The sequence below is a fragment of the Antechinus flavipes genome, chromosome 6, assembly GCF_016432865.1.
Source record: "Antechinus flavipes isolate AdamAnt ecotype Samford, QLD, Australia chromosome 6, AdamAnt_v2, whole genome shotgun sequence".
In the NCBI taxonomy this organism is placed as follows: domain Eukaryota; kingdom Metazoa; phylum Chordata; class Mammalia; order Dasyuromorphia; family Dasyuridae; genus Antechinus; species Antechinus flavipes.
This window is the reverse complement of record NC_067403.1, coordinates 17008823-17026685: the sequence shown is the minus strand read 5'-3', so window position 1 is coordinate 17026685 and position 17863 is coordinate 17008823. Positions and strand designations below refer to the sequence as shown.

General features: G+C 35.5%; 1 protein-coding gene across 2 annotated transcripts in view; it reads right to left on the bottom strand.

The window, feature by feature from the left end:
- The window catches only part of TBC1D19 (TBC1 domain family member 19), a 97277-nt gene that overhangs the window by 28444 nt on the left and 50970 nt on the right, over nucleotides 1–17863 (bottom strand). For both annotated transcript variants that reach the window (XM_051964595.1, XM_051964596.1), the window contains exons 14-15: nucleotides 9825–9909; nucleotides 6971–7015 (exon numbers count right to left, since the gene is read on the bottom strand). In XM_051964595.1, coding sequence (XP_051820555.1) covers nucleotides 6971–7015; nucleotides 9825–9909 — 130 coding nt within the window. The remainder of the gene's footprint in view (nucleotides 1–6970; nucleotides 7016–9824; nucleotides 9910–17863) is intronic.

Genomic DNA, 17863 nt, shown 5'->3' with positions numbered 1-17863 from the left:
GATAGATCTCATTGAGTTTACCCTCACAGACTCTTTTGTGTATGTCCCCTTTTCTCTTATTCATGGAACTATCACCCTCGTAGAGATTCTTCTCACTGATGCAACTGCGGAAGCCATCTCTTCTTTCAGACAATCTTTCATTTCTGTCTCCTCGTCATTTTACAGTCATGTCCAGCTCTTCATGACTCCCCTTGGAGTTTTCTTACAAAGATGCTGGAGTAGTTCGCCATTTCCAATGAGAAAACTGAGGCAAGCAGGGTGAAGTCTTGGGCAGAATCATCCAACGAGTAAGTGTCTGAAGTCAGGCTGGGATGCAGGAAGATGAGAATTTCAGAGCTAGCTGGCCCAAGTCAGTCAATCACCTAAAGTGCTAAGTACTGGGCTAAGGGTTGGGATACCAGGCAGACAAAACCAAACCCCAAAGCAAAGCAACAATGATTACAAACAAAACAAGCACGGTCCCTTTGCCCTAATGCCGGCCCACACAAAGGCATCCATTCATAGAACTCAGTCAGTGGGAGGTAGTTGTCCCTAGCTTTCAGCTCATCATCTCTGGCAATGTTGTCTCTGCAAATGATTGGAAAGAAGGGATGGCTTTTACAGCCCTTGGGTCAGACATTCTTCACCCACGTTCTAAAAGACCTCACGGTCTAATGGAGGACGCAAAATGAGAATAACTACTTAGGAGCCATGTATAAGATAAATTGAGAATAGTTCCAGAGGGAAGACAAGGTTTAGAAGGCCTAGGGAAAGCTTACTGCGGAGATTGGGACCATAATGGAGGCAAGAAGCCAGCCAGGGAACCAAGAAGCTGAGGTGCCAACAGCAGGGCTACAGATGGGAGACAACCAGTGAATATGTTGGGAGTCAGGAGATAAGGACCTCCGTCAAAGAGTACATGTGAGGGCTGTGCCAGGGCTGAAAATGCAGGAAGGGTGAAAGGCTTTAAAAGACAAACCAAAGATTTTGTGTCTGACTGGAGGCAACCAAGATGCTGTTGTGTATTAAATGGCGAGTCACAGAAGCTGGACTGGGGCAGAGAAACCAACCATGACGCTACAGAAATAACGAACAGGTAAAGAGGGTCTTCTCCCCAGGGCGTTCCAAGTTAGAAGGAAAGAAGGTCAGGACCTGAGTTTTGTCATGGCGGGGATGAGAGGGTAAGAGTGAGGAGAACATCCCGCTCTAGCTGCATGCTCTCTGGGAACTCCACAGGCCCTCATTTGCCTTTGTTTTTAAATATTGGATTCATTTAGCTGCTCTAGAGGCCATAGTTCCCTTTTGTTGTTAAGATCTTCCCTATTGGTTTATTTTAGGCTCAAGGTCCTTAACTGCATTTTCTTCTTCCCAAGATCCTGGGTAATTTCAAGTGTTTCCCTTTTATATTACTCTGGTGTTCATTTTCTATTCTTATCACTTTGATTATGATTTCTCTGGACTTTGAAGCCATTCAGCCTCCTAGAGCTGTAGTGCTCCCTGCCTTGACTGATTTCAAGGCTGGGCAGGGATCGGAAATGACAGAGCTGATGTTGGGACGGGGGCTTCAGGCAGAGCTGGGAGATCCATGTGCAACTGGAGCACTGTCCTGTGCCCTCTGTTCCACGACTATAGCACCGAGCACTTCCATGCTGTCTCCTGGGCAGAACATAAGCTTCTGTTTTGGGGTTAGAATTGATTTCTCTTGCAAGCTGTGGATCTCCTTGTGAAGCCTTGCCCAAACATAGTGGGGCTGGGAGGGCAGGTGCCACAATGAGTACAGGGAGAGTTGGGGATGAGCTGTCTCTGCTGTTAGCTCATCAGATGGGTTCCTTGCTAAATTTCTTAGTATCCTAGACCAAGGCTTATTAAACTTTTTTCTGCTTGTGATCCCTTTTCACCGGAGAAATTTTTACACAATCCCACATAGATAGATACATAAAACAGATATGTAAGTCAAATGTTTTCCGATAATAAATAATTTCACAATCCCCACATTCAGTTACATGACCTCATCTGGGATCACAATCCACAGTATAGGAAGCTTTCTCCTAGACTTGGAGATATCTGAAACTGCTTTATGTCTTGTGTATAATTCCTATTTTGGAGAGCTCTGATGTCAGAAAAATTGCCTAGTCCTTTATTTTGTTGGTCATGTGACCAGGAAATCAGCAACAGATTTCTAAGGAGTCTTTCTGCCTCAGGTCTCTCTCAACTCAGCTGCCAAAGTGATTTTCCTGATGAGCAAAATTCTCCAAAGCTCTCTACTACTGGATATAGTAGAAGGACAGTTATTCCTCTGCTTTGGAAACTAAAAATTCCCTACAACCTTCAGGATTAAAAACAAACAAACAAACAACAAAAAAAACCCTATGCTTGGCATTAAATCACTTAATAAACTGACTCCTACCTACCTTTACAATCTCCCTCTATTCTATAATCCAGTCACATTGGTCCATGTGCTGTTTTCTATCCTTTACTGACTGGTGACCATATCTGGAATGCTCCTCCCCCTCCTTACTTCTGTGGATCTTCCCTGGCTTCCTTCAAAACTAAGATTGAATCCCACTATTTTTTTCTGCCAGTGTTTCCCAGGCCCACTCCATCTTGCCATGTTTCCTTCTAGAATTATTTTCCATTTATACTCTATATGTTATATTTTGTGGAAGACTTTCTGAAATAATTTTATTGAAATAATTATGAGATTGGGACATTTTTGTTTATATAATTAATTGTTTTCCCAATGCTGAGTTATTCTTGCAAACTTGGTACAAATCCAACTTGGTTAGAGTTGTGAATTGTTTGGATCTGTTGCTCTAATTTTTCTGCTAGGATTTCATTTGAAATATTTGTCTCAGTATTCCTTAGTGACAATGGTCTATAATGATCTTTCTTGGATTTTGCCTTCTCTGCTTTAGGTGATAGAACCATATGAGTCCTACAAAAAGAATCTGATATTATGTTTTATTTCTCAACTTTAAAGAATAATTGCAATAATACAGTTTTGGTTTTCTAATAATTTGATAGAATTCACTGGTAAATCCATCTAGATCACTGGGTTTTTTTTAATTTATGAGTTTCTTTATGACTACTTTTGATTTCAGTCTTCAAAGTGAGTTTAATATTTCCAAATCAGGATCTCTTTATTTAGGCATTTTATATTTTAATAGGCGGTACTCAATTTAAGAAAAAATCTCTAAGTTGCGCTATCATACCTTATGTATCATAGAAGTGCTAATTAAATATGCCTTGCCAAACTAAAAACTTCGGATTACTCCCTCCCTCCCATTTTCTTTGCTCATATATGTGAGGCTGAATTATCCAGAAAAAAAAAAATGAAACTGTAATTAATTAACGAATCTGCTACAAATTTACGTAACATAATATCAACCACATCCTTATTCAGCAATGTAATCTTTTATTACTTCGTGACAGATTCTCTTTCCAAGTCACTATGGCAGCTTTTCTAAATTTTGTCATCTTTTCTCAAACCTCTCAATGTCCCTAATCTTCCCCTTTGATAAGATCTCACTTTGTTACCAAATTAAAGCAGTTCACAATTTTTTGTCTTTTCCTCATTTATGCACATCACATCTCACTGACCCTCCCGGCCCTACTATATTCTACCCCTCCAGTCTCCAAAGAGATGCTTCTTCTCATTGCCTGAACAATTGTCCCCTCTAAGAGAAGTCCAACTTTTCCTGACATTCTCAACAAACTCTCCTCATTATCATCTCCATTTTAGGTACTGCTCCTTTCCTGCTACTTGCAAATATGCCCATTATTTCCTCCCTTAAAAAAAAACCCTTGCTTGATCTGATCTACTAGCTATCATATCCCCTAAACATCTGTTTTCAACTAAACTCCTGAAGTTGTCTCTAACCTGTGCTCCTACTTCTGCTCCTCTCTCCCTTTTCTAAATCCTTCACAATCTGGCTTCCAAGCTTACCATTCGATTTCTGTCTCTGTGTATGTCTGTCTTTCTGTCTCTTGCTCGACTGTCTCTTTTTCTTTCCCTCTCATTACCAAGGAGCTCATGATTGATAAGTTCTGACCTTTTCTCAGTCCCAACTCTACTTTGCAGCATTTGTCACTATTATCCCCTCCTCCTAGATACTTTCTCCTCTCTAGGTTTTAGTATTACTGTTTTCTCTTGGCTCCTCTCTGACTCCAGAACTCCTTCACAATCTCCTTTGCTGGAGATTCAGGAGTATTCTGTCCTTTTGTCCTGGGTCTTCTCATCTCTCTCAATCAACAATCTCATCAGATCCTTTGGGTTCAATGACCTTATCCATGAAAATGTCTTCAGAACTCTATACTCACCCTTAGTCTTCCTCCAGAATTCCACTTCATCATTAGCTATCTTTTGGATACTTTGGATACTAGAAGAATGTCCTTCTAGGCTTTTAAAATCCAACAACTGCAAATAAAAATTTATCTTTCCTCCAAAATTCTCCACTCTTCTGAGTTGAACTAATACTGTTGAAGGCACCAACATCCTTCCAAATGTCTCAAAATCTAGGAGTCAAGTTCAAGTCCTCACTAGCACTCATCCCATATCAGTTTCCAAATCTTGGAAGTTTGCATCACAATATTTCTAGTGTTAAGTCCCTTCCCTTTCCTCTAGATTACAATGATAACCTTCTAATTGGTCTCCTGGCATTTCAATCCAGCCTCTACAAAGATGCCCAACTTATTTTCTGACATGAAACATGTCTCTCCACTCACCATACCCAGATACTCGGTAAACTTCATGGATTTCTATTATCTCTAGGATAAAATTATGGAGTATTTTGTTTAGAATTTAAAGCTCTGTACAATCTGGCTCCTTCCCCCTTTTTTAGATGTACATTTTACAACTTTCTCAGAGTGTTATTTTCTAATGTACTATTCTTCCTCCTTATTACCCTGATGAAAATCAATACAAAGTCCTGGTAGAGAAGATAAACATCCTCATATTCTTTTCTAGATAATTGTATTTATTAACTGTACTTACATTTCTATTATTTGAGGTATCTGAAAATTAATTTGTTGCTCACTTTTGATTTTGTTTGTAAGCATGCTTTAAATGTTTTTGCATTAAAAGTCCATCCTTTTCTTTGGTAATTTGATTCAGGTTTTCAGGATAAATTCATTGTAGCTTAAGCTCCTTTGCTTTTCATTTTTTAATTCATTTTCCTGAATTATTGTGTTTGTAGAATAATCTTATTTGATTGTAATTGTCTTTCTTTTATATTTAAAATCTTTCATCTGGCTCCTCACAAATTGTTTTTGTTTGTTATTGAAGTAGTAAATTTTCCTTTTCTTGTGGAAGTCTGTGATTCTAATAATCAATGATTTATTGTCCAAATCGAAAGCTTTGGACAACTTTATTGAAAATTATTTCGTGAAACATGGCATTCAGGTTTTTTATTTGCTTTGTTCTTCTGAAAGACCTACAGTGCTTAAAAGTTAGCTTCATTTATCGTGATATTAAGATTAATAACTTTGGCTTCTCAAGAATCTAGATTTTTTTTTTAACATTGTTAGCTTCTGTTCCTTTTCTGCCAAATTTACTTCCACCTCAATATTTGGTCTTCCTGAATTCTCTATTTTGTAAAAATTTTTCATTGTGTACACAATTCTTTTTGTGTTTTGTTTCCTCTTAAAATTCTGCAATATGTTTTGAATAGTGATTTAAATTATTTTCTAATTTTTTTTAAAAAAGTTTTATTTCTGTCTATCTTTGATTTGGACTTGTTATTTCATTACACAGGACACTTTGGGCCAATGAAAATCAGTACATATGCTAATAGGTCGGAGAGAACTGACCGGAGCCACTGAGCTGCTAAAATGCTTTCCTAAGGCCAAGAAGGCAGTAGGTATCAATGGCAGAATTTAAATCTAAGTCTTCTTGATATTAAGATCATTTTCTCTTTCCTCTGCTAGGTAGCCTCCTTTTGTTTCTTTTCTGGAACTTATGTTATTCAATTATTTCTGGGCAGTTCTCAGCGTTTTCTTTGCTTCTCAGGTAATATGACTTCATTTGCCTTCATACTGCAATAACTATTCAATATACTTCGTGATCCTCTCCTGAATTCTCTGCTTGTCAGTGAGGATTTGTTTCAGATTTTTTCCCTTGAACTTCTGGTCTTTCAACTTTGGGTTATTCTTGCCATTTGTGTCTGGTTTCCTTTCTGACTCCTCAGCCCCTTCCCTTACACTTGGTTTCAGCCACTGGTAGTCTTTAGTTTCTCCATATCTAGGGATGTCAGGATAAGTCAAACTTGGATCCTTACCCAGGGAAAATTTAGGGGGGGGAGACAAAAGGTAAAAGGGAGCACAGAAAGGATCTGTTTTTGCTTTGTTCTCAACCCCCTCTTTCTTTCTTTCCCTTCAGGCTCTGCCTGAGTGTTATAATTTGATGATATATTGTTTTGGATTTTTCCTAATAAGCTTATCTTTAGAAGTCCAAGTAGTACTTTGGAATAATCTGATTAGCTCACAAAGTAAATATTTAATTTCTAAAGAGGACTACATTTAATATGTCACTATTGCTATATTTGATCCTGTCTAAATTGAAGTTTTTATAATTACTAGCTTAAATCTAAGTCCCCCCCCCCCAATTAGAATAAAGGCAAAGAACATCAAATAGCAATTGAATATGATAATTAGAGCATGACGTTAATGAAGCCAAGGTCATGAATCTTATGCACCAGTAGCTTTCCAGAAAGAAAAGATTTTATTTCATGGATATAGACTACATTTAATTTTTATCTCACAGATAGACGTTCTTGTCAAATGCAGAAAAAATGAATAGGTCAATATAAACCTCTTACACTAATTGAAAAATCAATTGTACTCTATTATGTCATAGACAGTGAGGTAGAAACATAATCTTGATATAAGGCTACACTTTTTAAAAGAAGTATAAATCAGCATAATCATCTTTTTCATTATAAAACATTGTAATATTTCTTTCTTCCACTAGAGGAAGCAATAGTATAACTCTTACCATTTGGTGGATAAAAGACAGCATAATCTTCCATTCCTAGTTTTCCTATAAAAAGACCACAAAGATATTTATACAATTAAATGGGGAGGAAAGGTACCTATTTGATTCACATGTTTTGTTAATGTTGTTACAATAAAACTGCATTATTTAGCACTTGGGAAATCTTTTGTACAAAGATATAGAAAACTTTTTTTTTTTAATGAAGTCTGAATAAACACTAGAAGAAGTGTTAAAAATAATTAAAACAAATGCTTTTTTTTTACTATCAGCTACTTAAGAAATATAATATATATATAGTCAACAAACTTGTTACATATCATTTTCATCAATTTAATAAAGTTTCTCAATTATGAATTCTTTCAAGCAATATTTCTTGTTTAATTTGATTCTGGTGTAATGTACTTTAATATAATAAAGCTATATTTCCTTAAAATATTCTCTAATTAAGATTTCTGCCAATACCAAGTAAGATTCCTCCCAAATTATTAGAGATTAGGAAGTTTAGCTGTAAACTTAGACCCTATAAAAATTAATACTTTAAAGTTCTTTTTACTCAAAATCTTAAAATATTACCTCTCTTGACAATGATAACAGAGCCCCAATACCCATAAAATAGTTGGTGGTAGTTGGAAATAAGTCAACAAGTATTGCTTAAGTACTTCCTATGTGTTTAAGACCTAATAAAAACTATAGAGAACAGAAACATAACAAAATGTGATCCTTGCCTTAAAGATGCTTCAAGAGATAGACATAATACATAAGAAATGTAAGAGATTAACAATACATTATACAATTAATATTTCAAGGAATTGACGGTGTCACTGATGTAGATATTCCCTCCATTGGTGCAAACTGTATCCTTTTCCAATCCTTTCATTCTTATCCATGCCCTCCCATAACTTCTCCATAAGGGAGTATCCCACTGTCCCAAAGATTATTCCCGAGAGTTTTTCATATTTCATGGATGTTAACAGTCATTAAGACTCTCTACCTGCTATCCTTCACCCCTGCTAGAAGATTTTTTCTGATCACACTTTTCCAGGATGTTATCTTTTAGGCCATTTCCTATGGAAAAGTCGTCGATGATCTGTTGATGTCTACTTACATGAATCATGTATTTCTCCCCTGTCTTTCGAGTCACTTGCAATTGATTTTTTTGAGGTCATGGTGTCACCACAAAAACAACACCAGCAAAAATCATGATGATCAGATTACTTTTCCTCCCTGAGACTATGATTGCAGGGAGGAGCAAAAGCCAATGGAAGGAACACAGTCCCAAATGTGGACATTTTGGCTGAAGGAGAGGCCCAGAAATAAGAGTGAACAGAATGTGTTTGAAGAACAATGAGCAGGCCCTAGTTTAACATGGAAGGGGAGTATGACTTATGGAAGACCTTGAACACCGGGATTATCTTGGATTTAAGACGTTTATATATAGCAATCTATTATCAATTTTTGAAGAAAGGAGTGACATGAAGAAAAGGGTAATTTGGAAGAAAACAGTCAAAGTTTAAGCACTTGCTACATGCCAAACATTGTGCTAGGCATTTTACAAATACTATCTCATTGATTATTACAAGTCTGGGAAGTAGGTCCTATTATTATTTCCATTTTACAGTTGAGGAAACGGAGGCAGACATGGGATAAATGACCTGGTCAGGGTCGCACAGCTAGTCTGAGATCAGATTTAAACACAAGTTGCTACAGGGCTACTGCTCTATCCACTGTACTCCCTAGCTACATCTAAGTATTTGCTTAAAAGCAGGATATTTATATCTAAGAGGCGTAAGTGGTGAGGGAGACAGTAATCCCTATGTGAGGGGATGTCGGTCTGATCATACAAAACAAATACCAAGCAATGCTGGTGGGGCCGGCTTTGGCAGCTGCGGGGACCAAGGAGAGCTAGCAAGAAGGACTGACAAAAAGAATTAAGATGCTCTTTATGGGAAGGGAGAAGGAAACAGCTTGCCCACAATTTCTGAGATAATAAGGATTAGATAGCAAGACTACATATACATATACATGTGTGCCCTGTGGACAGTTGGGCATACAGGTCAGAGGTCAAAATGAGACACAGACTGAACGGTCATTAAAATGCAGGGTGTGATTTAAATCATGATGGAGGTAGAGCTATTTAAAAAAAGAAAAACAAAAAGACAACGTATTGAGCTTAGAGATATCATTGCAATTAAGAGAAAGAAGAGTTAGAAAGGGGAATAAGAATCTAATACCAAATATGGAGGGTTTTAAGAAATGGGATCGATGCTCTCAAATGCAGCAGAGAAAGCTGAGACGTCACATTCCCTCTTGTTGGAAGGCTGAACCGTGAGAAGTGTGATACTCAGGGCTGAGAATGTTACAGGGGAGATTTCTTTCAGGTAGAGGTCATACTGGATAACCACTAAGTTCCCCTTCTGGGTCAAATTCTGTGAATCTGTGAGAGGAAATGTAGCCTGATAAACTGGCCCCAGGTTTTAAACCACAGTTTCCTTTATTCCATTTAGGACTTAAATTCTTCAAGCCGATTTTTTGACGAGAAATAGTAAAAGGGACATTAAAAAGGAAACACAAGAAAATTAATTTTTAAATTTTAACAGGAAATAAAGCTTCTGTGTTTTTTAAGGTATTTCAAAGGCAGAGACTTAATTAAGAGTAAGAAAATGAATCCATATAATTCTAACTATTCTATTAAAAGCTAAATAAGAACTTTAACCACAGTAAAAATTTCTGATAAAACTAGAAATCTGCAAAAAACACAATTTTTGATAAATCAGTACAAGATGAACCATAATTTTTTAAGCCATTAAAGCTTAAGTCTTTTAAAATTTTCTCTTTATGTCAATTACATTTTTACCTCTTATGTATGACTTTGGTGGTGAAGCACTATTGTAGGCAAAGTGTCCTAATACAGATGTATCCCGGGAGAAACATAGTAATACCTGTGGAGAATATTGGAAAAGGAACAAGTTAATCCTGTATGTTATTACTGGAAATCATATTTGTGAAAACAGAATCCTTGCCCTGTACTGCAATACTTGTAGTAGTTTCCAATGGTTGGGTATGGAAGTGGTCAGGAGCCAAAACCAGTTGCTGTTGTTGTTGTTGTTGTTTTAAATAATTCACAGAATTGTTTTATTTTTAAAGTTGGACTTTTTTTGGATATATTTGTTTTTATGTGACTTTCCTTTTTTAAATCATTCTTCCAATTTCCCTACTCAGAAAGATATTCCTTGTAACAAAAAATTAAAAACAACCAACACATCAACCAGGTCTGAGATTATACGTAATGTGATACCCAGAGTCTCCCACTTCTTCAAAGAAATGAGGGAAGTAATTTTTTCCCCCTTATCTCTTCTTGGAAACCAAGTTTGGTTATTATAATTGCACAGTATTCAATTTTGGATCTTTTTTGCCATTTTTCTCATTTATATTAATTATTGCATATACACTTGCTTTCTTGATTCTGTTTTATTCTACCCTGTATCAGTTGTAGATATTTTCTAGGCTTGGTTGAATAATTCACAGAATTTTAAAGCTGAAGGGGACCTTAGAGATTTTTCACCGCACACCATCAATTTCATATGACTTCAGTTTTATCATCTATAAAATTAAGAGTTTAGGTTGGAGAATCTCTAAAGCTCCTTCCAGCTTGAATATTTTGTGATTCTTTCCTACCCACCACTTTAATAATGGCAAACACCCCACAGGCTGGTAATAATTCATCACCAGATTAAGTAATTTACTCGATCCTAAACATTTTACTTGTAGATAAAACTTGAGAAGACAGTAGTTGCAAAAAAAAAAAAAGTGAAAATGGATAGCAAACTTCAGAAATAATTGAAAAAAATGCTTCAAATAAATGCACTTCAAATAATCCCACAAAATCCCACAAAAATTAGCCAGTTCTACCCCCAATAAAGAAAAGATCAGCCACGATATTCTACTGTCTTTTCAATTGGTATTACTGAATTACTAAATTAAAAAATCCAAATACACTTGGTAATCAACAATAATAAGCAGAATGAAAACAAGTTAGTGGAAATGACAATTATTCTAACTTTCAGTTAAAACCATCAAAACAATCTTTCCCTAAACAGTCATTTATCAGAGGAACTCAGAAGTACTGGTTGTTCCACATTAAATTCTCTGCAGATTATCAGTTCTGATTAGTTTGATAAAAAAATTACTGTAGGTACTGTTTTTTAGAACTTCTTTCCCTATATGTAACTAAAGTCATATGAAAAGAAAATAAAAAAGGATTACAAAGGAGAAGGGAAATATAATGGATTTCTTTTATATACAAAGCTTTTGAATTTTTTTGAGATTTCTATCTGCCCTGACTTCTTTTAGACTATTTCCTTGGCTACCAACTCTGGAGTCACCATTCCACTATCACATAGAAGAATTCAGTGGTAAAGTACTTGGCAAACCTCCAAGTTCTATGTAAATCTTAGCTATAATTTGGGATAGGATTAGACCATTTAATAAATAATCTTGGTGTAACATAAAAGTGTTAAGTCAAGAGTCAGTCTGGGAGGTGGAAGCCAATTCTCAAACTTTGGAGCATATCATTTAACTTCATTAAACTCTGATTTCTTAATTTGTAAAAATAAAAACCTTCCTGTCTTATGAGATTGCCATAATAAGGCATTGTACATGAGTGACTATTAACACTGACAAAAAACTTTACGTATTTGATTAGTTGTTCATGCACCTTTCATATCCTCTGAACTAATTAAAAGATCTCTGAGATCAAAGACTTTATTTCTCCATCTTTTTACTCTGTATTTCCCTAATACAGTGCTCTGCACAAAGGCATACACAGTAAATGAATTCTACCAAAGAAAGAATCAGTGAATGAAATACAATTTTAAAAAATCATAGACATTCTAAGTGAAAAAAGATCAGAATTAAAATCAGAAGATTTGGCTCTGAAATTTATCAACTATATAACCATGATTGATTACTTTAAGTTTTCTAGTCCCTAAAGCCTTCTTTATAATGAAGATAATAATATTTATATTGCCTACCTTACACAAAGATGGATATCCTTTATAAACCATAAAGCACTAGAGAGATGTAAGCTATTACTACTATCCTTCCTGTACCTCTCTCCTCCTAAGAATCTGTAATGCAATAATACTTAGTGGTTCAAGTCCATCTTTTTCATTCTGGCATTCAAAGCTTTTATTCTGGGTTCCCAATTAATCTAATCATATTTCCTACTCTTCTGCCAAATGGCAGAGTCTCAAAGAAATTATTATTTTTCACTAACACTTTCAATCCTACTTGCATCTTTCCTTGTGCTATCTTTTGATAAGTCACTAGCCTCTTAGGTCATTTATGCAGAGTCTACACCCATCTTTCAGGACTTAGAAGCTCTGCTTTTCCAAAAATTTCATTCCACACCGATTTCTTTCTTTCAATATTTCCCTTCATATTTAAGGTCCAACAAGGCACATTCCTTAGAAACAAGGGTTCTTAAGCTTTTTGTGTCATTAATACTTAGACAGTCTAAGTTCTAATAACCTTTTCTTAGACTGTTTTTAAATGTATAAAATACATATGATTATGAAGGAAATAAATTATAATGAAATAGTTATCTTAATTTTAAGTTTATGGACCACAGTTTCAATAACTCTGCTTAGAATATAAGCAGTTGGTGGGGCGGGGGGGAGGGTAAGCCAATTAGTTCTAAGAGTCAAAAGATTTTTAGAACCAAGTCTGGACAAATAGGAGGGTAATCATGTATTGCTTTTGAAATAAAGTCTTTGATCTCAGGGAACATTCAGTTAGTTCAATTACTTCATCTCAGGGGATATGAAAGAGGCACAAGTGACTATTTAAATACATAAAGTTTGTGGTCAATGTTACTAGCCACTCATGTATAATATCTTATCATGACAGTCTCAAAAGACAGGAAAGCATTATTACTTTTATTTTTATAAATGAAGAAAATCAAAGGTTAATCAAGTTAAATGAAACCAATTTGAAAAATGGCCATTGGATCACAGTAGGCCTATAGAATAATTATGTTGTTATTTTTGTGTAGTTTTAAAACTGGCTCTGAAGGAACTTCCAAATGCATAGTTCAAAAAAAAAATGGGCAATGGCCATATCTTTGAAAACATGTGTAGACTATTGACAAGAGAAATGAAAATTAAAACAATTCTGAGGTACCCCTTCACATCTATCAGAATGGCTAAGATGACAGGAAAAGATGATGATAAATGGTGGAGGGGATGTGGAAAAAGGAAAACATTATTGGTGGAGTGATGAATTGATCCAGCTAATCTGGAGAACAATTTGGAACTGTCCAAAGTGCTATAAAACTTTGCATTCTTTTGAGCCAGCAGTGTCACTCCTGGTGAGATCATAAGAGAAAAAGAATCTTCAGACCAAAATATATATATATATATATATATATATATATTTGTAGCAGCTTTTTTGGTGGTGGTAAGGAATTGGAAATTAAAAGGATGTCCATCAATCGGAGAATGGCTGGATGTGAAGGTAATGGAATATTATTGTCTTATAAAAAATGATAAGCAGGCAGCTTTCAGAAAGGGCTCAAGAGATTTACATGAACTGATACTAAGTGAAGTGAGCAGAACCAGGAGAATAAGGTACACAGCAACAGCAAGATTATGTGATCATCAACTCTGATTAAGACTTATCTCTAGACTGTATCAATAGACTTAGGATGAGAAATGACATCCACATCCAGAGAAAGAACTGTGGAGACTGACTGCATACTGAATGCAGACTGAAATTTACTATTTTTTCCCTTTTTTTGGATTTGTTTTTTTCCCTTTTGTTCTGATTTTTCTTTCACATCATGAGCAATATGGAAGACTGTACATGTGTAATCTCTATCAGATTACTGACTGTCTTGGAAGGGGGAGATAGAGGGAGAAAAAAATTGAAACTCAAAATCTTACAAAAGTGAATGTTGAAAACTATCTTTACATGTAATTGGAAAAAATATTATTGAGAAAAAAGTCTAGATTTTAGAAGAAAATTACTTTAAAAGTCAATGTTCAATTCAATAAATTTCTTAAGAATACTATGTTAGGAAGTCTCTACTTTTACATCCAAATGGAACAGGATAATGGAAGATGGAGGGTGCTATGATATGTAACAATTTTGATTTCTAATGGAGTTAGCATAAAGAGAAAAGTGTACAAAACAGATCCTTGGAGATCATCCATGTTTAATGAGTGGAAGATAGATGATAATCCAGCAAAGAAAACTGAGGTTTAGTCAGATGTGTGGGAGGAAAACTACAAAGAAGTAATATCACAGAATCAAAAAAGGCGGGGGGGGGGGGGGGGGGGGGGGAGGGAGGGGGAGATGGTTAATGAAAGCCGAACTGAAAGATGACCATTAGATCAAATATTAATAACCTTACAGAAAGTAGTTTGGATATAGGGGTGAAGTGGATTTCAGAAGAACGCAAGGAACTGAGAAATAACATTTAAAGAAACGGGAGCAATGAACGTCAACAATCTTTTTGAGGAGTTTTATTACAAAAGGCAAAATAGGTACAAGGATGATAATTTGAAGGAAGTGGCAGGATCAAGAGTGTATATGAAGGATAAAAGCAGCTTTGCATTTTGGAAAACAGAAGTAAAGGAGAAAATAGAGAAACAAAGATTGAAGATGGGAGAGAAGGGGAATGACCAATAGGATCTTAGGCATCTTATATCCCAAACCTTATCCCAATGGGACAAAAGATTATTTACACAAAATCTGTAGTTTTCATTGATATATTATTTTTGTTTGCACGAAATACTTCCTGAACTAAGAAATTAAGGATTTATCCTTTTACCTTTAGATATGGTATTATAGGATGTTCATTCTCCCAAAAACAGTATATAAATCTTCTCTGCATGACTTTTGGACACTCCTATATAATAGTGGACAACTGGCTTATCAAATCAAGGTTAGGCTCCTACTCGTGAATCTTCCTGATACTGTACTGATTTTTAATAAGTTAGGAATATTGTTTATCATAAATTAAGTGTATATACCAACCAAAGGATTTTTGATTACCTATTCTTTTCTTAACTAAGTACAAATAAAGAGACTTTTGCTTTAACTCATTTATAATCCTCTGAAGAAGAGGAATAACTTGAAAGTGCTCCCAGAATCTAGTAGTCAAACTCCTTCATTGTATAGATGAAATGAAGCCCCCCACCCACCCAATTTAAGTGACTTGTCCCAGATTACAAGGCTAATTAATAGCAATGAGGACTAGAGCCACTCTCTCCTGTCTCCCAATTCAATGTGCTTTTTGCAGTAGTACTCAAATATTAATTTGTATATGTGTATTTTGATACTTTTTTAAAAGTTAGCTGACATTTTATTTATATTTATTACTTATATACTTATTTAATCTTATATTATTAGTGCATCTCACATACTATCATTTGTTTTTTAGCATTTGATTGTGGTCTACCTTATGTTTTTTTTTTCTGAAGTAATTTCATGTTTAGTTTTATCTCTTCAATAATACTATGGCATTGTTTAGAATAAGAACACACAACCAAATCTCATTTATTTAGGTATCAGAATTTGGACAATATTAACAATCTACAATACAAACCTAGAAGGGGAAAACATGGTACCTTAACTTGGAGGAAAATAATTGCTACAACCAATGGTGCAAAAACATCTCTTAAGAACGACAATTCTTTAAGAGTGGCTGAGGAGACCCTGAAGGACAGCAAGAAGTGAAAAAATGGCAGTGGAGGGAAGGTGAAGAGATAAGTGATAAAAAGAATAAAGTTTACATATATGTATGTATGTATGTATGTACATGTGGAAAGAGGCAGACAGAGACAGAAAGAAAAGCAAAAGCAGTTTGATATTGTATATTATCAGTCTCAATTGTCCACATACCCATCATTATCTTAGAATCACAGAATGGCAATGCACGAGGAACCCTCGAGATTATTCAGTCCATTGGCCTTATTTTATAAATGAGAAAATAGTCCAGAAAAGGTCATGTACCTTGTCTGAGATCATATAACTATGAGTTAGAGGTGCACTTATACTAAATCCAGTGATTCTACTATAGGACCCAGCTTTCTTTCCAGTGCTCTGTACCACATACCATTTCCTGCCTCCATGCCTTTGCACAGGGAGTCCCCACACGCCTGGGATGTACTTTCTCTTTACCTCCACATCTTGGAAAACCTAGAATCCTTAAAAATGTAGATCTAGGGCCATTTATGAGGGCTTTTCTGATTCCCCAATTAGCAGAACCTTTTTACTTGATATATCTTTTGCATATACTGATATATCAGTGCCTATTTTATGCAATACAGAACATAAGCTTCTTCAGGGGGATGTAATGGGCTGAGGCGCAGGTTGATGCACTGAGGTCCCAAGCACATGAGGCTAAATAGTAATTGGACCACACTCTATTAATATATAAGCTTGGAGAAAGAATGGCCCCCACCCACTCTTTGTGCAAGTCCTGATGTGTTGTATAGGAAATGACGATTTTGGTGGGTGGAAGCAGGGGAATGGAAAAGGAAGGGGAAGGAGAGACTGCTAGCATTGCAATTGCGACGGCTTTTTAGCTCAGATCTCTCTCTCTGCTAACTGGTTTCCTGTCGCAGCTGCCCATATTGCTATCGCAATCCTTCTTGCCCATATTGCTATCGCAATCTTTTTTCACCTCTTCACTTCAATAAAGATTGAAGATTTTTCCCTTAACCTGAATTCCTGACTCAGGCTGATTTTAAATACGCGGTCATTACAGGGGGAGACCTTCATTTTTGTTTTTGTATTTCTAGCACTTAGCACCTAATGGGTGCATAATAAATGCTGAGAGTTTGATGTTCATGATGATATCCCTGAGTCATTAAGGTTAAATTAAGCTAACTGCTATTTAATATCAATAGAATGTATGATACATTTTAGAGACTGCCAAAATTTTAAAAATATCTGTGTATGTCATTAAAATAACAAGCTTCTGTTGTCTAAATAATTTACTCATGTTTGACAATTCATTTTGAATGAAGAACAAATGAGGCATTCATATTTGGAGATTATAAATTTAGAGCTGGAATGGACTTTAAATATCCTCTAGTTTCACTTCCTCATTTTCCAAATTAGTAAACTGAGGTCTCTGCAATCTACTCACCCTAAACATAACTTATAAAATCCTAGACATACAGCAGGGTCTTAAAGAATATGAGATTCAATTTAGTGTTTTAGAGAGCAAACTATAAGGGAGGAAAGTGAAAAAATAAAAGCAAAAAAAAAGGAATTGAGAAATTAAAACAGGATCAAATAAAAAATGGAAACAAATATTAGGCAAGAGACGTGGTGATGTTTCTCCTGAAGAGAAAAATGTCAAGACTGGAAGTGTAGAATACAGAAAGAAAAACTCTGAATAAATGCTATAATACAAAACCATGAAATCTAGCAAACTGATTTATTTGTCTTTGGGTAGCCCGGATTTTCCTTTATGCTGCAAACAAAGGTCTATTAGGATGACCCTGACTTACTGTACTGTCATAAGATGCAGCAGAGCACTTCAGAACAATTTCTGTGACAAATATCAGCTTTCAAATGAGCAAGATCATGGGAAGGGGCAACAAATAGAACCAGAGGAATTTTGTTTCTGATCTTGAAAGAGTAAGTACTGACACTGTGAGCAGTGTTGAATGTTCAAATTAATACACATCAGTGAAAATTTGGAAATCTAAATCATTGATGAGAATTTAGATTCATTCAGAGTATGAAATTATACTTTTGTTTTAAACAGCCTCCAATGTCTTAGTATAGAGGAATTCCTTAACTTAATAGTGATTTCCTTTCATCATTGACTAAACTACATAGAAAACAGCATATATCAAATTGCTACTAATTAAAAGA